This window comes from Haliaeetus leucocephalus, unplaced genomic scaffold, assembly GCF_000737465.1.
Source record: "Haliaeetus leucocephalus isolate CR32 unplaced genomic scaffold, Haliaeetus_leucocephalus-4.0 Scaffold656, whole genome shotgun sequence".
Classification (NCBI taxonomy): domain Eukaryota; kingdom Metazoa; phylum Chordata; class Aves; order Accipitriformes; family Accipitridae; genus Haliaeetus; species Haliaeetus leucocephalus.
In genome coordinates this window covers 10,522,248-10,545,912 of record NW_010973092.1, presented here as the reverse complement: position 1 = coordinate 10,545,912, position 23,665 = coordinate 10,522,248, and the positions used below count along the sequence as shown (strand labels likewise).

At 45.9% G+C, this 23,665-nt stretch overlaps 1 protein-coding gene across 7 annotated transcripts; it reads left to right on the top strand.

Moving 5' to 3' along the window:
• The first annotated feature begins 13 nt into the window (after nucleotides 1–13).
• Nucleotides 14–15,916, top strand: BRD8 (bromodomain containing 8). 7 transcript variants are annotated; one of them, XM_010579047.1, is made up of 21 exons: nucleotides 14–182; nucleotides 854–923; nucleotides 1,939–1,988; nucleotides 3,104–3,226; nucleotides 3,367–3,447; nucleotides 3,916–3,980; nucleotides 4,591–4,727; nucleotides 5,161–5,376; nucleotides 6,640–6,784; nucleotides 7,966–8,175; nucleotides 8,595–8,875; nucleotides 9,377–9,832; nucleotides 10,190–10,283; nucleotides 10,492–10,538; nucleotides 10,903–11,117; nucleotides 11,430–11,522; nucleotides 11,725–11,793; nucleotides 12,522–12,699; nucleotides 13,360–13,464; nucleotides 14,315–14,359; nucleotides 15,510–15,916. In XM_010579047.1, the coding sequence occupies exons 1-21, from the start codon at nucleotides 160–162 to the stop codon at nucleotides 15,567–15,569; spliced, it is 2,763 nt and encodes a 920-aa protein (XP_010577349.1). In that variant the 5' UTR covers nucleotides 14–159; the 3' UTR covers nucleotides 15,570–15,916. The 7 variants fall into 7 exon arrangements, with proteins under 7 accessions (XP_010577349.1, XP_010577347.1, XP_010577350.1 ...); XM_010579045.1 differs by lacking the exon at nucleotides 15,510–15,916 and adding an exon at nucleotides 14,959–15,130; XM_010579048.1 differs by lacking the exon at nucleotides 14,315–14,359.
• The last annotated feature ends 7,749 nt before the right edge of the window (nucleotides 15,917–23,665 follow it).

The following is a 23,665-nucleotide window of genomic DNA, read 5'->3' as shown; positions in this document are numbered from 1 at the left end:
GTTCCGGGCATGGGGTCCCCGGGGGTGCTGCCGGGGGTGCGCGGCGGGCTGTCAGGTCCCTGCACTCCTTCCCCTCTCCCGGCAGAGCACAAGCTGCTGAGCGCCGGCCCCACGGAGCCATGGTCCATCCGCGAGAAGCTCTGCCTGGCCTCGTCCGTCATGCGGAGCGGGGACCAGAACTGGTAAGGGAGCGGGGCGCAGCGAGGGTCATGTCCGCTGCACGGGCACTGGAGTCCCGGGGCAGAGCATGGGTTGTGTGCGGTACTGGTGTGTGGCTTTTCACCATGCCGGTTTGTTGTGCAACGGCTAGTCGTAAACACTTCTGCTTTCTACATACTTTCTGCTCAAAACAAAGTTTGGCCGTTAAAGATGGCAGTATTAGACGTGTACGTTGACAATCTTTTTGCTTCTTTCATAACTACTGTGTGAAAGCAGGAGTGTGTTAATCAGAACAAAGAGTAACGTTATTCCAACATAGATCGGACAAAGCGAGTTGTGGTCAAGGAGGATGTTTGGTAACAGACTCCTGTGCGTTGCTTCTGCACTTGCAGCTCTGTTTTGCTGCCTTTTTCCCCCCTCACCAAAGTTTCTGTGGAAATGTAATGGTGTCATCAGAAGCTAGAAACTTGCTTTTCAAAGCAAGGGAGGGAAGCTGTTGTTTGGGAGTAGGCAAGTATTTTTGAGTCCACAGGCTGTACTTCAATAATGCCCAAACATAACAACTCACTGACAAGTTCGTTGTGTTTATGGGGGCTATTCAGTGATGAACGTCAAGACAGGTCAGCTTCTTTTCTCTGCATGTTGGTTGGGGAAGAAAGTAAGTTGACGGTGACTTGCCATTTCTCTCCTGTAGGGTCTCAGTCAGCAGAGCTATCAAACCTTTTGCAGAGCCAGGACGCCCACCTGACTGGTTTTCCCAGAAGGTAAGATACTGACATTTGAGTCTTGGAAAAAATGGGTTCTGCATGGGATATGTAAGATAGCTGCCTAAGGCAATGTGTTCCTTGTTTTTAAAAAAGAGAGCAAAATTAATTTTAAAAAATCAGCTTTGTATAAGTCATTAATTACTTTTTTCAGTTTCTGAAATTAAATTTGAGCTTACAGTACAGTTGGATAAGGTTAAGGAAAAGACAAGGATGATCAAAGACATGAAACAGCTTCCTTGTAAGAGATGGCTAAGTAAGGTAGAACACTTCAGCATAAAAAAGAGATGAATAACAGGAGATACAACAGATGTCTGTATAATCAGAAGTGGCATGAAGTTGAAGATGAATAAGGATTAATTTTGTGCTTGGTCCAGTACAAGATCTAGAGGCTATTAAGTAAGACTAACAGGAGGCAGGTTCAGAGCAAACCTAAAGAGATTGTTCTTCACCAGGCTTGTAATAGAGCTGTGGAATTCCTTTCCCCAGGAATTTGTGGATGCCCATGTGTTTTGGTGTGTCCTGCTGTTTGGGCAAGCACCTGGGATTTTTGCTGTATAAGGAACAGAGAGATTAAGAGAATCAAGGGAGGAGAAGTTGGGGGTTTTATGTTGCTTACTGTTTCTGTTAAGCTATGAAACTGGCCTTGATACAATGTTATGTTTTCTCCATTGAAATATTTTTGGTTCATGTTCACAGACAGAAATGTTATGGCTACAGTTTTTGTAATCATGCTTGCTTGCTTTGATTTCTAAATTGTTAGTTGGGAGCATTCTTTAGCTTTGTTTTGGAGATCAGCCTGGGCAGTGCTACAGTAAAAGAGTGAATATGCTTCCTCACTTTGCACTACACTAAATTATTGCCATGGGGCAAACTCTGGAGAAGACTTGTCAGATATGTTCATAAAGCGTTAGACCTCTGAAAAAGTAGGAGTAAGTGCCCTGTAGGCTTTGTTGATAGGCATTTGCTGATGCCGACTCTTTGCTGTCCTCTGACTTTTTTTGTTTCTTCTTAGCACTGTGCATCTCAGTATTCAGAGCTCTTGGAGACTACGGAGACCCCTAAGTGAGTACAAAGTCTGAAGCAAGTGCAGTCTGCAGCAATTTTGGGTGGACTTGTCAGTTCTTGCAGCAAAGGACTTGATGGTGCTTCTCCCAAAACGAGTGTACAGGAATGAGGAAATTCAGTTGTGATAGCTGGCGTGGGTGGACAGTGGGATCAGGGTATGGCAGATGGGGGAGATTGGCAAGCCTAAGGTATTTCTTAGAACATCCTTCCCATATCTCATTATCTTGTCTCCTTTCTTCATAAGATCAAAGTATTTCAGTATTACATGGTTCTAAAACTAGTCACGGTGTACTTGTTAGTGTCTTCCATATGCCCCTACTGTCGTTAGAATACATGGCAGGGTAATTGGGGCCTCTTTGCCACAGCTCCATTTGTAGGAGTTGCAGTGTGCATTTGGGGACTTAATGCAGCAAAAAGAAACATTTATTTGGCTGGAATAAAACACTACCTATTAGTCTTATTGATCAGAAGCTTTACACATAAAATTATCATTCAGAGTAGAGGTAGAAAAGACAACAAGAGTGAGAAGGGGAAATGTTTTGTGTTTGTCTCTATTTTGCAGTGGTTTCTTACAGTTTTCTTACCAATGCTATCACTACAGCTTTGTGGTCTCAGATATTTCTCACTCCTAAATCCAGGCATTTTGTTTTGAGACTTCATATCAAATTAAATTAAAGGCAGGATGTTTAAAAGCAGTATTTGTTTGTGATAGTGCTGAATGATCTCAGCACTAGACTGGCAAAGACAAAGGGCTTAGTAGAGTTACTGAGGAAAAAAAATAGATGTTTCTTCGTGGGTAGTAAGACTCTTCTCTGAAGCTGAATGATTTTTTTTTCAGGTTGAGAATTTGCAGTGGGGTTGCATCTTTGATCTGTTTCTGAAGTCTTTAACACTGGACGCATTTAACAATTAGATAAACTTTTCAGCATAAATTTTTTGAACATTGTGCTGTCCAATGTCATTTAAGAGAAATTGGAAGAGGAGGTTGATTTTTTTTTTTTTTGGGTGCATGTTTGTGTCAGGAATGATGGACAGGAGCCATTTTTGAAAGGAGAACAGGGATTTTCTGTGTTTCGTGTCTGAACTGTTTTTGCTTTTCTCTTATTCTATAGGAGAAAACGTGGTGAGAAGGGAGAAGTTGTGGAAACCGTGGAAGATGTTATTGTGCGGAAACTGACTGCAGAACGAGTTGAGGAGTTGAAGAAAATGATTAAAGAAACACAGGAGAAATACAGGTATGTGGCAGAGGCATTAAGCTGTGGCGCACCTGAGAGCCCTGTCTTGAAAAAGTGGCCTAAGTGGGATGGTGCTTGGGGTGAAAATGCTGCTTAGGGTGTATCGTTCAGTGGTAAGTAAGAAGATTTTCTGATTACAGGCAACTCAAGAAGGATGCAGAGCTGATCCAGGCCGGACACATGGATAACAGACTGGAGGAGCTGTGCAATGAGATTATGATGTGGGTTATTTAATTATTTCCATGTTATGCTTTCTTCTGAGATTGTAGTTGCCTGATGCTGTGTGTTTGTCAGACACCTCTTGTGCTGTGTACATTGGGTTAAGAGAAACAGGGCAGCTGGGCAGATGCTTTGGCCTCTGAGGGTGGACTTAGTTTAGATTGGGGGCCACCAGCTTGTGTGGAACATCTTTTGGAGTTTCTCAGTGAAGAGCTCAGTGATGGCTTGCAGCATCATGCTTGCCTCCTCCGTTTTGATAATCGTCTGGAAGTGAAACTTCCTGCCAAATGTGTCGTTCTTTGACTGGCTTCTGACTCTGCTTCCCTTCTCAGAGGACTTGAGCCTGAGTCTGCAGAGGCAGGTCATTGCTGTCTGGAGATAATGGGTTGGGGGTCAGTAAGCTGATTGCAGAGGAGAAGCTAAGGGGAAGTGGCACACTGTGTGACAGTAGGTTTTGGTTCTGTACACAGAAAGAAAAAAATGGAGGAGGAGGAGGCAGAAGTCAAGAGGAAGGCTACAGATGCTGCTTATCAGGGTAAGCTGGAAATGGGCTTCCTTACTCCTCCTCAGAGAAAGATGCATATGTTCATAAGAACATTTGGGAAATATTTAAGTCTTGTTAAGACCTGTTCAGGAGGAATTCCATGACCCTAGGAGTTGGAAGGAAAGATTATGTTCTTTTTCCAGCACTGTATTTGTAACAGGGCAAAATGCAGACACTTCTGAGAAGGGAACAAATTCTGTAGAGAAGGTATATCTGAGAGGAAGCAGGATTAGCAAGGAGCTCTCTGTTAGAATGTCAGGCTTCACCCCTTTAGTTTTCCTTCTAGTTTTGCTATTGTCTGAAGATAAAAAGAAGTTAGATTTGTTCTGACTGTTTAATTCATTTATAATTCCTGGGGCAATTCAGTGAACTAACCTATCAGTGCTGGGAGGTGGTGAGTACCCAGCTGCTATGGAAATCTGAAATTAAAGCACATTACCCAATGCTAGTATTATTTGTGAACTGGACCTAGTGTGGTGCGAGAAATGCCTACAATATAAATTGTTTACTTGGTGTTCTTTAGGATAAAGTCAGAGGTAACTCTCAGGGACTGTCCAAGATGGAGTCATGGAATCTCACTTTTTTTTCTGTTCTCTTCCAGCTCGTCAGGCCATTAAGAACCCGCCACGACGATTAACGGGTGTGATGGTTCGCTCCCCTGCAGGCTCAACCTCTCCAGGAGGAGACTATGCTCTGGGAGATCTGTCTCAGCCTGCTGTGGATGAGGCCAGTCCAGGGGTAAGGATGCTTCCCATGGTAAGAGGGAAAGACCAGCCTGGGACATGGGGCTCTGCGTCCATCATGGAGCAGGAGCCTGGGGAGAAGACCTTGCCTTGTTTTGCAGACTTCTAGCTGTGGTAGTGCTGTAGTGTGGCTGATGTACAGTGCTGCTCGAGATACGTGTCCTCTTCCATGTCTGTGATGATCAGGTGCCTGGATCAGAGGCTATGTAGGGGCATCAGTGGGTTGGCAGGCAGTCTTCTGTGTGTGCCTGGGAAATGGCACTACAGGGCAGGGAAAGGGTGAAAGCATATGCCTGGAGTAGGTGTAGTGAGTGAATGGAGTAGGTGTCTGTGGTGTGCTGGATCAATGCTCTTGGGGGAAGGAGCAAGTGGGGCTAGTCCGTGTGGTGGAGTGTGGCTTTGAACAGTGTGGTTTTTCTCTTTCTCAGGTCACTCCAGGGACATTGCCCAGCACCCCAGTTGCCTCCTTCATTGGAATCCCTGACACCCCTCCAGGCTCTGCTCCCCTGGATGCCCCCATGACCCCAGTCACTGATGATTCACCCCAGAAAAAGATGCTAGGACAAAAAGCAACTCCGCCTCCTTCCCCTCTGCTCTCAGAGCTGCTGAAGAAGGGCAGTCTCCTGCCCACAAGCCCCAGGCTGGTATGGAGCTCTCTGCTCATATATGCAAGCACACAAACAATTTGCTCCAGACTCTCCCACTGAAAAAGGGGGAACTGCAAAGGCTTTTTAAAAACGTACTTTTTGTGAGAGTCCCAACAGAAGCGATATCTGAGAGAGATAAGTACCCCTGTGAGCCACAGAGGTGGGACCCTTTCCCAGCAGTACTGCGGGTGCAGGACTGTGGGGATCATTCAGCACATAGGACTGGCTATCTCCCCTCAGTCGCAAGGAGTTGGAGTTGCAGGCTCTGCTAGAGGAAATTGTTTTCCTTGGGGGAGGGAGCATGTTAGTCAGCATCATCCCGATCAGCCTGCATGGAGGTGTTCTTGATGATTTCTACTTTGGGTTCACGATTCTTCTTTACAGTATCTTGGCAGGAAGTTGAGTTTCAATATTTGTAACGGGTCTTAGCATAGGAGTGGGGAGTCCTTTAATGGGGTTTATGACCAGTATTGAAGTGCTTCAGTTTTCTCCTAATTGTAGACAGTTATTAAAATCACTGTGATGGCAACTCACTTCTGGTGTTAGTGACTCTGGAAGTCTTAAGAGGGCAACCATTGCTGGCACTGTTCAGAGCCCAGTCTGAAAATAGCAGCCATCAGCCTGCCCGTGGCACGGATTCCCTGTGTTAGTGCTTGTGTGATGGAATAAGTGTGTTGCTGTTGACTTTCTTTTTTTAATAGTCACATTTGGGGTCTTCTCTATTTGTTAGCTTGGGTAAATGTTCCATGGGTTCTCTGTTTGCAGGGTGCAATGTAACGTAGGGTGGAGCAAGGAAAGGTAGTGGCTGTGGAAGACTAGGTTCTCTTTGTATCGACAGGACTGTTTTACATCTGCTTCAAGGTCCATCATAGGTTTACTGTGTGACCTTGGTAGAGTTACTTTCCATCTTGGTGCTTCAAAATAAGGGATGATTCCATGCCATCTCGGGGGGTAGAGAGACTGATATCTGTAAAGGATTGTGAGGTCCTTGAACAGAGGAACTAAGGTAGAGCAAATGATATATTTGGCCTAACTTCAAGGAAAGTGGCACTGCAGCTGTATTGTAGCTGAAGAACAACTAGTTTCAGACTGTCATGTTCACTTGCATAAGGGGCCTCAGGCAGTGACTAGACTGGACAAAAAGTGCAGAGGAAATGCTGAGACAGCAAATGATGGACATATTCATGGAGGTGCATATCTGGCAGAGAATCACTGATGTGATGATATCTCCAGGAACTTAGTTGTGTCCTCCTTTGGCAGGTCGGTGAAAATGAAATGGCAGTGGCTTCTGGTCACATGAACAGCTCAGGAGTCCTACTGGAGGTAGGAAGCGTCCTTCCAGTGCTGCACAGTGGGGAAATGCAGTCGGCACCTGGTGCTGTCCCTGCATCTCCTGCTGCTTCAGGTAACTCGGGACTCTCCCTGTACAGTTCTCCCTTCAGGTGTGCCTTCAGACTGTTCTATGAATTCTCTTTGGAGAGAGATGAAGGACATCTAGCCTGGCTGGTTTGGGGGCTTCTTTATGAGTTGTATTCCTATTTCTGTACCCCTGTCCCTCTCACCCCTACTTTTTTTTAAGACGACTGTAATACTTACAGAAAAAAAGAGTGCCTGGATCTAAAATAACTGAAACAGTTAGACTTGATTCGATCCCGGTCTTTGCAGTCTAGTTTTCTGCTCTTGACACTGGCTAATACCAGTCATTTCAGTGTAGAAAGAAAGGTTGGTTGACAGGGAGTTGGGGAAAAAAATGGTCTAGTACCTGGTTCCCAGTGTGTCAAACTGCAGCTCCCTGTGAACCTGGAGAATTCGCGTGTCTTACCTCTGCTTTAGCTTAGAGGTCTAAGTATAGTCCAGACCACACTGGACTATGAGCTCCAGAATAAGTTCCACAGAGTGGGGGGTGAGAGGGACAGTTCAAGAGTCTTTGCATTGGGCCTTTTCAGAACAACCTGCCTAAGGTGAAGTTTCTTCTCAGCTCATACTAACCAGTGGTTTAATCACATTGCAACTGAGGATTTATGCCATTCATTCATGTATAATTCCATATGAATAATCTCACTTTCCTTATCCACATTTATTCTTTAAGACCTGTTAATTTGGTCCAGACAGTTCAGTAAATTCAGACTGGAACTTACAGCTAAGATGAGTGGCAACCTTTGATATAAGAGGGATTCTCCAGGAAAGACCTGCAAAGAGATCCCCTCTGCTCCCTTCCAGCTCCTGTGATGACTGTTTGTCTTGGCTTACCTTGTGTGGCTCTCTCAGCACTGTTTTTAAGATTTCCCATACTTGTATTGGGATGAGCCTTTGGAAGGGCATCTCTCTGCATGTGTGGCTTAGCCTGTCCAGCCCTTTCATTGAACACAGTGTCCCATAGTCTGCATGATTCTGTCTCAGACTGCACACACAAAGCAGTTGTGCATTTTTGGTGCGGGTTCTCTGTATAGCTTTTGGGACTGTTTATAGGTACCTCCGTGTCTTTTCCCAGGAGAAGCCACCAGACAGTGAAGAGGCCAGTGGTGGCTTTGTGGACTTCAGTGGTGGCTGCTTGCTCATGTGCTTTTCCCTTCTACTCTCTGTTAGGTGCTCCTACGCTTTCCCGGCTTTTAGAAGCTGGTCCTGCACAGTTCACCTCACCTCTTGCTTCCTTCTCCGCTGTTGCCAGCGAACCTCCAGCTAAGCTCCTGCCACCCCCCGTAGAGCCTGTGTCCCAGGCAACCATTGTCATGATGCCCACGCTGTCAGCACCATCCGTTGTGCCACCAGCTGCAGCTCCAGAAAGCGTAGCCACAGGTGCGTTCCTGAACTACGCACTCGTAGGTCATGCACTGCTGGGAAACAGAAATTCCATTGGGATCATCACCCAGCGAGCTCTCAGCTGGCCTTTTATCACCTCAGACTCGCCATCCTTGATGAAAGGATGGTTACAGCTGGCTTCTGGAGTAAACAGATGGTTTTAAAAAGGATTTGCTGGGTGGGGGTGGGGATACTAATGGTATGTTGCTGGATTGTGGTTCAAGGGCTGGAATCTCACTTTGTCTCTACTGTGGGAAAGCAAACCTGTATTTGTCTTTTATTTTTCTAAGCCACGCTGTTGTGGGTGGACCTGGGATACTTGCAGTTGGTGCTTGGTCTTATCGACTGCAGTATTTGTTTACGTGGACTTGACTTCTCCAGATTGGTCTCTGATTGTTACTCTCATCCTTGTGCAGTGAGCCAGCCAGAAGCCTGTGTTTCCATGGAGGCAGTGTCTGATTCCCATACCGTGACAGTGTCCATGGACAGCAGTGAAATATCCATGATCATTGATTCCATCAAGAAAGAGTGCCTGGGTTCTGGAGCTGGCAGCACTGCAGGGTCTTCCAAAGATCACTGCATGGATGGGAAAGAAGACCTGGATTTGGCTGAGAAAATGGATATTGCAGTGTCCTATACAGGGGAAGAGCTGGACTTCGATACTGTTGGAAATATTATAGCCATCATTGAGGACAAGGTAAACGGGCAAAGCAGAGTGCCAGTGCCTTTTGCTCCACATCCAGTTAAGTTAATCTCAAGTGATTACTGTTCACCAATTTAGTTAGTTTAAACAAGCAAGAAATAACTATTCCAAAATGCACATTCTCGCCATCGTTGTCCAGATCAATGACCCTATGACACCACTGCTGCTAGTCTGCCACGTTTAGCCTGGTGCTTCTCTTCAGAGTGCAGAAAGAAATCTCTTTCTTCCTCATGTTGGGTAGGGTTTGGGTCACATCTCTGGCAGACAGACGAGCGCTGCTTGCAGCATACTTTCCAGGAGTGCTATATTTCTGAAACTGAACCTCCACGGGAGACTCCACAGGGAGTGATACGAGTCTGGCTGCGAATGGCAACTTTGTAAACCCAGTACACCTGGTTTTCCACAATTGTCTCATTACCAAATAACATGAACTTTTTTTTAATCCCTCTTTCTGACCTTGGCCTGCACTGCTGTGTGTTTGTTTTGGCAATAAAGGTAGATGACCACCCTGAAGTCCTGGATGCAGCAGTTGTTGAAGCTGCTCTGTCTTCTTTCTGCGAAGATACTGATGACCCTCAGACCCTGCCTGGCCCATGGGAACACTCAATTCGTCAGGAGCATGAGAAACAGGCCCAGATACCCCAAGTGTCTGTGACTGTGAAGCAGGAGAGACTGGAGTGTGAGGAGCCAGAGGCAAAGGGAATTCGAGACCTAATGGGCATTGGCGAGCTGGGATCAGAAATAAAGACAGAACCTGCAGAGCAGGAGCAGAATCAGCTGGGCCCTGAGGAAGCCATACCAGCAACTGCAAGAGTGACGGAAACACCAGAGCTTAGAAATCAAGAGATAGAAGAGGATCAAAGAGCAGCTGTAGCAGTGGGGGAGACTTCTGAAATTGAGATAGAATCAGCCAAGGGAGAAGACGCAGTGCACAATACAGTGAAGACAGAGGTATGTGAGCAGAGAGGCTGTCTGGAACTGGTGTGGGGAAAGAAAGGAGCAGTTGTGGCAGGTAGGAGAGAAGTTTAGAGGAAGGATGACTGCTGGGTTGAAGGTGATCCTTCAGTGAATGTGACTGACTGTTTTCTGGGGAGTCATGCTGCTGATCTGTTCGATCTGCAGAGAAGCTCTCTGCTTTAGGCAGTACCTTTGTGTATCTCCCCCCGCCCATGTGCAGAATTGCTGTTGGGAAGGTGCTCAGTGAACTTCATTGCCTTGAGTTAGGTTAGGGTGAGTGAGATGTGCCCACACCTTCACTGAAGTAAGCTGACACAAACATCTAGATTTGTGCATTTCTCTTCCCTCCAGACCCCACCTGATGATGATTCATCCCCTCCACAAGTCCCAAATGTGAGTGAAGACTCCTCACAGGCTGATGTTCAGCACAAATTTGAGCTGTCAGGTAACTTAATTCAGCTAGGAAATCTTTTACATGCAACATTATTAGCTGGATAGTTGTCAGTGATCTGGTTCAGGTTTTTTGGGGAGGAGGGAGAAAAGATACATGTAGGAACAGTGGTAATTACTGCAGGACAGTAGGCATTGGTGCAGGAGCTTTTGTAGGAAAGACTGCTTTGGAGAATCAACCTTTCTGCTTTTCTCTTTCACAGAGTCAATGAAGGAGGAGGCCCAAGCCCTGTTTAGGAGTCAGATGAAGGTAATTCTCAATTGGTTTTAGTCATCTTGAGTTTATTAGTAACCTCTCACTGCTGCTGCTTCCTGGCTCCCATCTGCTGAAAAACAAAGCTTGCATTCAGCTTTCTGCACTGAGAAGTGGGCAGTCTGCAGTTGGAGCTAAAGGGGAGATTGCCTCAGACAGTATAAAGCTGTGTGTGTATGTGTGTTTCTGTGTCTGCAGGGGAGGCAGGGCAAGATAGAGTGACTAGGATTTTGTGAAAGTGCCTGTACAGTTGTCAGCAGCATAGCAAGAAAATTACTTTGCTTGCTGAACCATAGTTGCTTTGGAGGCTCTGAGTTGCTGCTGTAGCTGGCTGTGCAGACTCATGAACTCTGTGTTTCAGGATGGGCAGGGTGAAGAGGATGATGAAGATGGTGCCAGTGAGGCTGCCAGTTTGGAGGAACCCAAAGAAGAAGATCAGGGTGAGGGATATCTATCAGAGATGGATAACGAACCCCCCGTGAGTGAGAGCGATGATGGCTTCAGTGTCCATAATGCACCTTTACAGTCTCACACGCTAGCCGACTCCATCCCCAGCAGCCCAGCCTCTTCACAGTTGTGAGTATCAGTGAAGCTCTCAGGCACACAGGTACAAATCCCAGGCTATTTTGTGGTGGGAGCATAGGATTCTCATTTCTGTTTTGCTGACTGAGTGGGTCTGAAAGGGGAATTTGTTGATGATTTGTCTGGTTCTCCTTGCTTACAAGTGCAAGTGTACAGACAGTGCCATAATACTACCAGGTCCCATTTTTTTCTTTCTGTCTTTGGCATGGATTAGCGTGGGCACGTCAAAGGGAAAATAAACCATAAGGTTTCTGCTCCAAGGCAGTATGCAGACTCCTGAAGGAAGTCCTGTTCTTTTCTTCCCAGCTCAGTGTGCAGTGAGGACCAGGAAGCAATACAGGCCCAGAAGATCTGGAAGAAAGCCATCATGCTAGTTTGGAGAGCAGCAGCTAATCACAGGTGAGTTTGATGTCTTGAGAACTGGCAGAAAGAAGTGACTAATCCTAGACAAGTCTCCACTCTCCCATCATAGAGGCTCATCTGCCTTGATACCAGGAGATGATGAATCATATTGTTAGTGGTAGCAGACAAATAAACATGAGAGCATGAAACAAATTTGCAAGCAAGGACAGGACACTAAGTGGACTCCTTCTCTCTACAGGTATGCCAATGTCTTCCTACAGCCTGTAACTGACGATATAGCACCCGGCTACCACAGTATTGTGCAGAGGTGAGTCTCAGCAGTCTTCTGTCATTAGAACTCCGTATATTTGCATATTTGTGTAGGGATTTCTGGCAGGAACAATGTAGTTTTTGGCTGCCATGTGGACCGCAAGACTTGGAAAATGATTTTTTTTTTCTGGCATGATTCAGTCAGAAGCAGGTTTCACCTGGAAAAGGGTCATCTTCAGTAACAGATACATGTCTTTACACAGCCTGTCTTTCAGTGAAGTACACTGACTTACATAGAACATTTTTTATCACTAAAGTGGTATGTGACTGATCTGCTTCTCCCAGTTTCTATCCAAGGGTAGGATTTAGTCTTTGAAATTCCAAAGACCTATCTTCTTTAATCAACATTTTTTACTGTCCCAGATAGTGGATATTCTGGAAGAATTATCAGAGTCCCCTGCTAGTCCCCCAAAATCTCTCCTAAACAGTTCAGTGGCTGCAGCTCTAGCTCCTCAGTGTCTCCTTCAGTGATGCCTGAAGAAGGTAAATGTCTCTCCTGAGGCATCTGTCACGCCATTGTTACCATTCATGATGACTGCTGGACAGCTTGTGGCTTCTGAACTGAGGCCTTGGTAGTCAGGAACACAGCCTGTGTGGGGGAGAACGTATTTGGCTAAATTAAATAGATGGTCTAACTAGACATGTTACAGACCCAGGGCTGTTTGCAAAAGAGCAGGGAAAGAGTTAAATATTTCTGTTGCTATTTTGACTGTGTTTCTTTCATAGGCCAATGGATTTATCTACCATCAAAAAGAACATTGAGAATGGGCTGATACGAACCACAGCTGAGTTCCAGCGTGATATTATGCTGATGTTTCAAAATGCAGTTATGTACAACAGCTCTGACCATGATGTATACCACATGGCTGTGGAGATGCAGCGAGATGTCCTGGAGCAGATCCAGGTAAAGTATTGAGCTGAGGCCAGTACAGGACAGAGCATCTGCCTTGGCCCATAGGTATGGGAAAGACTTCTGGATGTAAGACCACAGGTTTCACTCACAGTGTCCTTGAATGAAGTAGTCCCATCTTTCCCTGCATCTCTCTTGTGCTAGCTCAGGTGTTTGTGGTGAACTAAGTTGTGGATAAGTTAAAACTAATGCAGCAAAATGTTTTCTAAGTTCAGCCCAGACCAATTTCAAATCTAATTTCCTTCAGGGAAATGCTTAGGCCAGCAAGAAGCAGGGTGTGGTTCAGGAACAGAAACAAGCAACAAGAATGGTGAATGACAGGGGACGCGATTGCTCTTTTTGGTGGCTGTGCTGGTTTACACTGGTATAAAGTGCACATGAAACTCTGTCCTGTGAATATATGCCATTTCAAATTTCTTGTGAAGTAGAATGTCCCAGCTGGCAGGGCTAACAGAGTTTGAACTGGGGTTTTATAGTTCCTCAGGACTTGTGGCTTCTGAGGTAAATGGGGGAACTTATTCTGAGCAGCAGACGAGGAACTGAAACTGCCTCTGACCCAGTCATTCCCACCCTGTGGTTTGTGATAGTTAACTGACACGCACTAACTGAGCTTGTTTTGCCTGAGGATCTTAACAGAGTGTGGTTTTCTTGCAGCAATTTCTGGCCACACAGCTGATCATGCAAACATCAGAATCAGGGATCAGTGCAAAGAGCCTGCGTGGGCGAGACTCCACTCGCAAGCAAGATGCTTCAGAGAAGGTGAGAACGCTGCACCCTGTGGAAGGGCACTTGGTACCTTTTGAAGAATCCCAAGATACTGCATGAAGTTGCCATACCAAAGAGGCAGAATGTTTTTTGAGATTACAGTGGCCCCAGTATCTTCATGTGAACAAATTTTTCTTTAAATGTGTCCATTGATTAGATTTCAGCTCTGGAGCTGTACATCATTCCAGAGGAAGGGCTCGTGAGTTTTTTCTGTAATCCCAATAGTTCTATTACCTGTTTTTAAAAACAGGTGATGAAAACTGTAGGGAAATGAATGAGTATTGGAAGAGGCATGATATGGCAGGAAGGTGAAGGTGTAGAGAATTGGAAGATTAGCCTCTGCTGTGTCCTTCACTTCTTAGTCAGATTTTTAGAACCAGGGAATGACTCCAGTCTGGTTTGCTGTGTAAAACACACCAGAGAACCTTTGACTTACACACTGGTCTAAACTAATAGCAGTGTAGGTTTGTTTGGTTTTTTTCTTCTGTAAAGACACATCCAAACTTGATCAAGTGATCTCAAGTGCACTCAGCTGGTGCACATGACATTGTGACAGCAAGGACTACCTGCTTAGTTCTAGTGGCAACTGCACAGCACAGAAATTGTTTGGTAAACCAGGCCTTGCCATGGCTGAGGATGGAGTATCCCTTTCCTAGCATTCTGACTCTCGCAGTATCCCTCTTTTGTCCGTTTTTATGTTCCTGCTGCATAAGACTGATGCCATGCGGGAAGGGGAGCGGGGCACATGTTTCTCTATGCTCGTTTGTGGACTCAGTGCTTCTATGTGGTGTGTGCATTTCCATATCTGATATCTGATAAGTCCTTCTGTTTGGCCTTTTAACAGGACAGTGTCCCAATGGGCTCTCCTGCCTTCCTTCTCTCTCTCTTTGTAAGTATTGAAAGGCTCCAGCAGGTACTGCAGTACTGCTGGCAATGTGCTCTGCTCTTTGTCTGGGTGATCACTGCACTGTCACAGCATCCTTAGCACTGCAGCGTTGTGTGTTTAACTTAGGGGCTGTACAACCATGATCATTAGAGAAGAAACATCTCAGTCCCTTATTCTCAGTGTGGGTGAGTGGGAGGGGCTTCAGTCTTCTCTTCTGGTTCCAACTGTTCTCGTTTTGTCATCTGCCTTTGCTTTTTTCCACAACTTCTCTCCTGCTTTCTTTCCATGTAAGTGGGAAGACAGACCAAGTGGTGCAGTACTGTAGTTCCTACATCTCTCATGCTTATACAGCCGCCCCTTCCGCATGTTCGAGACAGTACAAAAGGTCTTGGGGAAGTGAGGACTCAGCTGTGTGCTCCTTTATCATTCATGGTCCAGAAAGCAAATAAGATACTCTGCAGAAATATCTTGCTCTGTGCCTGTGGTGATCTGGAAGTGTTTGGAAAAATATTCCCTCTGGGAAACCCCAAGTCTCTGAGTTGTGGGGAGGAGAGAGGGGAGGAAGATGGAGAGTTGTTTTTTTCTCTCGCATATATCTAAAGACAGAGGAGTACTCCGGGAGAGTCAGCATGTCAGCCAGAGGGAGAGGGCAGCGGATCAAAGGATGCTCTCAGCTCGCCTTCTACTCATGGAAAGGAGCTGTGCGGAGAAACTAGGGAGCTAGTGCCAGGGTCACTCAACTGGAGGAGCACTTCCCGTAGGGATCAGCAGCTGATAAGGTAGGTTAGTCAGCAGTTTCCTCTTCCCATCTTAAGAGCCAAGCTAGAATCTGCCACTTAGGAGAAAGCCTGTACTGTACGGGCTCCAAAAGCATCTGTCTGGGTGAGAGCCTTGTTGCCTCTCTCTGCCCTGGCTGCCAGCAGTGCACAGAGATGCTACAAATCCCAGGACCTGTGCTGTGTCCAGAGTGAATTTTAGGTAGGTCTGCGGGCAGGCCTCCCTAGGCCTTCTTAGGACAGTTTCCCTTTCTCCTGTTTGGAAGGCATGAAATGTTGTTACCAGATACACAATTCCTTACCTCCCCGAGTGCTGGAGGAAGTGGTGTGTGTTTGGGGTTGCATAACACTTATCTTTTTGTTTGCCTTGTGACTAGGACGGAGGCACCAGAGGGCGTCGGTGTGCCATCGAGGCAGACATGAAGATGAAGAAGTGATGCTGCAGGCAGACAGAAAATCCCAGCACCTGGCATCAGAGCTGGAGTGCAAACAAGATGCTGTTAACAGCTGTTGGAGGAGGAAGAAAAGCTGCAGGTCCATTTCTGGGACCTGGTCCACCTTCTTCACTTGCCCCCCTGGAAAGCAGTGTCTCGTCGGAATGTGTAACCCAAAGAAACTTCCCCAGAGGGGAAGAGTAGCCCCCCTGCCTGTTTTAGGGCAGTCGTCTTGGGCTTCATCAGTGTTCTGGTGTTAGCTAGCAACTGGTGGCTCGTATGTACTGTAATGTGAAGTGTACAGATTTTTACTAGTGATGTGTAAATGTGTATGTATATTAAAGTCTGGGAACAAATCCAGTGTACAGTGTGCAGTGTACTGAGCATCACAGCTCTGCAGTGAGGAACCCTGTTTTTGTACAAGCGTGCATACCTGTCTTGAATATCTGCAACCACAACTGTCTTCCAGTTACCGGTACAGCACACAAGCATGGCAGAGCTTTGACATTAGAGACAAACTATTAATCGTGGGAGTGTTGCATAGTGCTTGGATGGAGGGGAGGATTCCCTGCTTGAGCGTGCGAGAATATGGCACTGTTGTGATGAAATGGGAGATCTAACCATGAGAAGTTAAATACTACAGTCTTGCTGGAGCTTTCCTTAAGAGACCAATGTATTGAAATGTACCTTACATTCTTTCCCCAGAGATTTATAAAGGGTATGCTAGTCAGAGTGAAAATCTGTGATTCCAGCAGCTGTAGGCATGCCAGTACCTGGTAACACATTGGAGCTTGTGAACTGTTTACTGTGGAAATTACGGTTCTTTTCCTCAGCAACGAGTGCTTAACTGAGATTTAAGTTCTCTCTGACAATTTTCAAGTCACCTTATTTTCTGCTCATATGACCCATGAGATGAAACTTGAATATTTTCTGCCCCCATGACCTTCCAGGGGAAAAAAAACCAAAACATTGTCCTTCCTGATGCTTGCAGCAGCTGGGAGTGGTCTGCGCTTCCTTGTGCAGCATGTACCAGGTGCAACTTTCTGACACACAAGTTGCAGGAAACTGAGTCATTGCAATTCAGACCAGAGGGATTGTTACCTTAGCTTGATTTTCACAAGTTTTGTGTTGAAATTGGTTGTGCCTGCTGTGCTGAGTCCTGTGTTTGGCGCAGGTATATTTCCAGCGAAAGTCACTCTACCTTTGATGCTAGAAATGTAGAATCGTTTGATTTGCTTACTGGTTAATTTTCGTTCACTACTGAAATTGGGAATGAATTTCTGATTTGAATTTTTATGGCCTCAGTTTCCAGAGATTACAGGTTGTTAAGTTCATAGCACAAAAAGTTAGAGGTTTCTTTTGGTTTCTGATATTTTATGAAATAATTTAAGTTGGAAGGGACCTCTGAGCATTTATCTAGTCCAGCCTGCTGCTCAAAGCAGGGCCAGCTTCAGAGGTAGCTCAGGATTGCTTGGAGCCTTGTCTAGTCAAGTTTTGAAAATCTCCCAAGAAGGGAGATTCCCTAACCCCTCTGGACAACTTGTTTCAGTGCTTACCCACCCTCATGGAGTAAACATTTGCCTTATGTCCAGTCTGAATTTCCTTCAGGGCAGTGTGTCATCACTGCCTCCTCTCCTTTCACTGTTGGCCTCTGACAAGAGTCTGGCTCTGTCTCTTCTGTAACAACTCTGCCCCATCTTTGTGTTGAAAAATAGAAGTTGCAGCATGTGGGATGACTTTTATCACGCCCACTAGTAACTTGCTTTCATTATGGACAGCATTGCTGTTCCTTCCTACCCTTGGTTTCTTCTCTTAACCAGGTATTTTTCCCTCAAAGAGCCTTTTCTCTTATCCCATGACATTTTAATAGCCTTTAGTCATGTTTAAGATCTTTAAAAATCTGAGATAAAACTTTTCTCCACAGAGCCCCGTTGCCTCTTCCCAATTCATCATCTCATGCTCTGACTCTTAATTCTGTTCTTCCTAATACTTTGTTCTAACCGGTCTAGTGCAGAGCTCAGGCTTAATGTGCTGCACCTCCTAACATCCACCCTTTTACAGACAGATAACAACAATTGCATCTTTCTGTTTCTCTGGTGCTGTGGCTAATCTAAATGACAGGTTACACAGCATAGGTTTGGTCATATTCTATTTAAGCTTCTTTAGGACTCACGAGTGCATCCCAAGTGGTTCTAAGGTTTACTCCCTCCTTCAAATTGTCCTAAAACCTCCCCTATTGACATTTTAATTGGAAACAGTCTCTCAGACCCATCCAAAGAGAAAGTCTCGTGTGATCTCCTCAGTTGCAACTGCTGATAATGATGATTAATTTGGTTTTTCCAACTGGCCCTGTTTTCCGTTGAGATGTTTGACACTGATGATGCGTCATCCCCCCAATCATCTGGCAGCTCTCTGCTTCTGATGTTTTTGATGAGGTTTGTTGTTGTTATTTGCTTTTATGTCTTTAGCAAATTGTTCTTCAATTTTTTTCTTTTTTTTTTTGCCTACTTTTTTGTGGGTTCTACATTTCATTTACTAGAATTCAGGCTTTTATCATTTTTCTTGTTTTGACATATAAGTTCCTTTTAAGGGCCATCTTTTTTATTTCTAACAGCTTTTTCTCATATCAGTGAGGGTTGCACAGTGTCTGATCTCTGCAAAGCGAACTAAAACTTTCCAATTTGATAATGATTCCTTGCTGGTGACTTATGTAGCCAACATAATTAAGAACTGTCAGGCAGTTCTTAATTAAAAGTTGAAGTCTGTATCTTTTTGTCCCTTATTTTTTGTACAGAATTGGTACGGAACTAAGCAGTCTGTAATTTTTTCACTCGTCCTGCTTGTCTTGCACTAATGCTGCTGTTCCACTTTCTGGCATCTTGAGTCTTCCACGATTTAGTAAAACTGAACATAAGGCTGAAGGAAGATCTTTCTAATCGATGCTTATGCCCAAGTTCCCTAGGCTTCTTGATTTTAAAATGCATATCCTCTCAACTGGAGTACAGAAAGATGATCACAAGTGATTGGATTACCTTAGGCTAAGGCTTTTCTGTTCAGCTGAGCTGCGGTGGCTGGTTCTGTATGTGCAGCCAGCTCTGCTGATGGTGCAGGAAATTGCTTTAGGCATGGGGTTACTCTTCAGATGAAATCACAGTTTGCCCAACTCCTTCAGCTGGAAGCTGAGAGCAGGTAATGTTACCTCTTACCTCATCAAATTTTATCTGCTTCCGCTGAAGTTAACTTTGAAAGAGGTTTCAGAAGGACAGCCTTTCAGATCCTACCTCTGCTTGTAAGTTCATAAAATAAGCAAACAAGTTTTCTCATCCCAAACCCAATGGATTCCTTATTTCCCCCAGGTACGCACCATAAGCTTTATTTGTAGATGTGCTAGCAGTCCTAAGAATGCAAAAGGAAGTCAGAAATGTGCTTGTTCAAAATTCTCGAAAAATTAGGTTGTATATAATTAACTGAAAACTCTGAAGACACTGCTAATTAATGCATAGAATTCTCCATAGGTACAGCATCCAGGCAGCTGAGTTCAGTGGCAAGATACAGATTTTTATAACAGCCATTTACTGTCATTACTGTGACGCTGCAAGCAATTCCCCAGACTTAGAGAAATCATAGTGGACTCGTGCAGTAGAAGATACTTAGGCATGGACTAATGAACAGAGATTAAATGAATGGTTTCTTCCTTCTTAAGAGAATACTAACTTTTATTTTATGAAATGTGTAGAACTGTCCCCTGTCAGTGTGTGACTGTGCGTGGTTATAATTCTTCTGGCTCAGGTACACAAGATATCACCATCCAGCTAAATCACATCTGTCGCTTTCAAAACAAAGAGTCTGTAGTGTTTGTAATAAGTTATTTCCAGTGTAAAAAGCTCCCAAGGGGCGGCAAAGGGAATTTCAGTCAGTTGTCATTGGAGTCACTAGTTGTTCACAACTGTCAGCAGCTCACGAGTCCCGGCATGACTTGGTTTGAGCTTGCTGCTGGCTGCCTTCGGCACCTTAAACATCTAGCATCCACCAAAGCCTCATGTTCCTAACCAGCTCAGCATCTCCTGAGCAGAGTAACCCACCGACCCAGAGGCAGAGCACAGCAAAAGCACCAGAAAACCTGATATTCAGTTGCTCTGAAATGTCAGTTTGTGTTGCAGAACTACAGCCCTGCCACATGCTGTCAAGTGTGGGCTCAGGTGTAGGCTGCTCACCTCACAGAGTCCTTCTCATGCTTTGGCTCTCTGAGTATGTCAGGAAATGAGCTGGGCTTTGTAGTTCTGGATCAGGGTACAAAAAAATTGCTGTCTCTCTCTTTATGTTTGTTTGCAGATGGGCCATGCCTGGGTATGGTGGGAGTCTGAGACGGAGTCTCCCAGCGAGTCAGAGAAGAACAGTGACTTCCAGTCTCTTCTCAGCTGGGATTCGAGCTTGGATCTGGACGTGGGGAGCTGGAGGAATACTGAAGAGGTGGCCATGGGGAAGCTAGAGGAGAGCAGCCGAGAGGCAGACCATGAGCTGGAGTTCAGTGAGCCTCTCTGGGAGGATGATAGTGAAGACTACCAAAAGGCAGAGAGGCCATGTCAAGATGACAGTCTTCTCCAATTCTTCTCAGAGGTAGGGCTGTTTGGATGACAGGAAAGTGGGCGGCATAGTTCAGGCCCTCCTGAAACATGAGGGTTTTCAGGGCCTCCACCATCCCTACATATAGAAACAGTCTGGGGGAGGAGCAGATGTCCTGTGTTCACTTGCTCCCTGTCCCAAGCCTTGCCCTTCCTCCCATTTAAAGCTGGCACCGCAACCAGGCAGCTGCTTTGCCAAAACACAGCTCACCCTAAAGCACAGAGATGTCAGTGAACTGACACTGTTAATAGTAACACAGGGCTTCATCAGAAATTTTTGCAAGGATTCCTAAAAATGGAAAGGCGTTCGTGAGTGAAAACAAAAATAGCATCTGTGCTCTTATTTCTTCTTCCTTTTGCCTTCACAATTTGAAGCCATAAATCTCTGTGTTGCAGATAACCCAGATGATGGAACCTCTCTGCATTAGCAGCACAGAGTCATCACAGACTCAGTGGGATTATTGTGGCTCTGGGAAGCAGGGTGATAGGGAAGATGTGAGGTGCCAGGAAAAGACCACAGGAACAGCAGTCTCAGGAGCAGAGGAAAGTCAACTACACATGCTGGCAGAAGATGAGAAAGAACACTTCCTGGGAAGAGAGGTAGGGGAGAGGTGGTCCTAAGAGAGCCTCTGGTCCTGGATGAGAGACAAGAGACTGAAGGAAATCAGCTCTAGAAGAAATGGGGAAGTCCCAGGTTCCGAGTGGGGAGACAGGGACACAGAGGAGGAGACAGCAGGGAGGGGGATGCAAAAGAAGTGTATGAGGGGAAGGATGTTTTTTATGTATAGATATGTATCTTTATGAACAGGAAGCTTATTACAGATAAAACCCTTAGATGTGAGTTGGAGGATTTGCTCCTTGGCAGTATAAAGGTGACTCATGAGAGCTGGCAGTCTGCTCTCAGGTTTAAGGCAAGACTGGAATACTTGCCATGTTCTAATTGGTATGTTATGCAGCACACAGCTTGGCTGATTTCAGGCCCACGTGGCTGTGATAGCAATAACCATCTGCCCCTGGAGACCGTCATGTCTTGGAAGCAGGCACTGTCTAGCCTGGATTTGCATCAGCCCTGTGTCTAGAGGGGCTGTGGGCTCCCACCAGCCTGCGAGGTGTTGCTGGGACAGGTAACATAGCAGTGGAAGAACAGTGTCATTTTTCCACACTCACATTTGTTCCCTTGCAAACTTAGACACCGGAGACCAAAATAACTTTCAGGGTTCTCACATTTCACCTGTTCAGCCAGGACAATGTTATTCCTAGCAGTTCCCTTGCATTCTTCCAGTGGTCAAAGCCAAACACAGCACAGTGTCCACTTTCTTTCTTCCTGAGGAGTCTGCTCCATGCTTCAGATCTCCTGTTGAGGAATTCTCAGGTGCCTTTGCACATAATCCCACTTATGCACTCCAAAGAGCCTCTCTCCCTGTGCCTGTCACTCTGAATTATATTGGCAAATCACTACATCAACAGCACTGCTCTCCTTCCTGGCTGAGTCTATTCTCTGTCATATTCATGTGGGAGTTTGTGAGGAAACAACTTTGTTGCACTCTAGGGGATCCTGTAATCTGTGTCTTCAGCTTTAACAATCCTGAGGCAGTCTTACCTCAGCTCCTGCCTGCCCTCTCTACATCCATGACTCTCCCCAGAAAAGCAGACGGACACAACACCGGGCACCGGTCAGCTCCACAATGTTTGTGTTAGCCAGAGGTGGTTATGATCCAAGAGATGAGACTCAGCTGTTACTGGAGTGCTGGGCAGCCCAGTGAAGGCCTGAATAAAGTCAAACATCATCCTCCAGAATAACAAAGAGTGAGCTGGCTCCCAGCTGAGACTGGGTGCAGTAAGGGGATGTGCAGCAGGCTGCCTTCTAGATAAAGAATTCGGGTGATAGGCTGCTATTTTAGTCATATATCCCTTTTCCTCTCTGCTCTTCAGGACAACACTCAAGAGGCACCTGGAGAGCAAACTTCAGGTGAGCCGCATCCACAGGAGATGAGTAATCAGGCCCAGGATCAAGATGATAGTGATAGCACCTCTGCAGCCCCTGTGCTGGACTCCACAAGTCCTGCTAACATGCAGCTGTAAGTAGTTCATTCTACTCGCTTGCGGGCACAGCAGAACAGAGTTGTTTCCCTTATCTCACATGAGAACAAGTGTATGGCACAGGTCACCTCTAGGAAGGTGAGACAGCTAAGAACGGGAGGGAAAGAGGTAACTTGTGCTATCTCTGTGGAACTGCCAGCATTTGTGGGCATTGATCCTAAGCTGAACTGAGAGGAGTAGAGATTAAATAAGAGATTAAATGGAAAATACATGTTTCCTTAGGGCAGCTAGGCCTTGTGTGAGCTGGGCATCATGCTTTGTCAGGCAATGTCCACTACAGCTCCTGAGAGAGGCATTATCAGCCCCCTTTAGGCAGGTGCAGGCATGTCAGTCACATGCAGGCTCTGCCACATGTGTGATCACCTGGGCTGCCTTTCAAAGGAAAACTGGTTTTTGGGGATGGGAAACAATAAAAAACACCTTAGTAAAGTTCTAAACTTCAGAGCAGCATGAGCTTTTCTATCCAGTTTGATCCTGCCCTTTTAAAGCTGCTCAGCTCAGCTCTTGTTTCTACCTGTTGGCCAGGTCTTCCTGCATTCTGGATGTTTAGTTGTGCATTCAGATGCAGAACGCTTCCACCATCTCACCCTGAGAGGCTTTGCGTAGCTACAGCGAAGGATCTCTGCACTTCATCCACCTGGATGTGGTGGGTGCTAGCAGAATTGCCACCTCCTACTTTGTCTCAAGTGTGATGATGTGGCAATATATTCCCTCCACAGGGTGCAGCTGAGCTGGGATAACCCCCTGCAGCGTTTGCTCTTCAAAAGAACTCTATTGTCCATCTGGAAGATGATAGCCAGTCACAGGTATGTGGGGTCAAAGGGTTGGATTGACATGGCTGCTGAACACATTGCCCTGAGTTCCAGCTCCTGTGTCACCAGGCCTTGTCCTCCCTTCCACAACAGCCACCACAGGCTGGCTTGTCTCTCCATAGCTTTGCTTCTGGCTCTCCTTGCAGCAAGAACAGCTGCATGCTGCAAAGCTAGAGAGAACACTGCATATTTATTTCCTCTGCCTAATGTGGCAGAGCCCAAATGTTGCTTCCTACACAGCTGGCACAGCCAGCTTCAGTGAGGGGCTCAGCCTCCTCCCATGCCTAGTCGTGCCAGCCACCAAATACTGGCTGTTGCTAATCGGCTGTGGCACTCACGGCAAGCGGGGAAGGGCAAGCACTGGTCCGTGTTGCAATGCTGTCTTTGGTGGAGAGGTGGACAGAGGTCATTCTTTGTGCTTGTCCCTGTAGATACAGTGGTCCGTTCCTGAAAGCAGTGTCAGAGAAACAAGCCCCTGGATACAGGGATGTGGTGAAGAGGTGAGTTTATGGAGGAAGTGCTCAGCAGTTGATTTCTCTTGGTTTTTTCTGCTTTCTCTGGTTTC

Excerpts from the sequence above, each read along its gene's own strand:
- BRD8 (XM_010579045.1), top strand. The coding sequence starts at position 160 with ATGCGGAGCGGGGACCAGAACTG. Across the intron at positions 4,728-5,160 it reads TGGATGAGGCCAGTCCAGGG|GTCACTCCAGGGACATTGCC; the intron begins GTAAGGATGCTT and ends TCTCTTTCTCAG. Across the intron at positions 13,465-14,314 it reads AGCAAGATGCTTCAGAGAAG|GACAGTGTCCCAATGGGCTC; the intron begins GTGAGAACGCTG and ends GCCTTTTAACAG.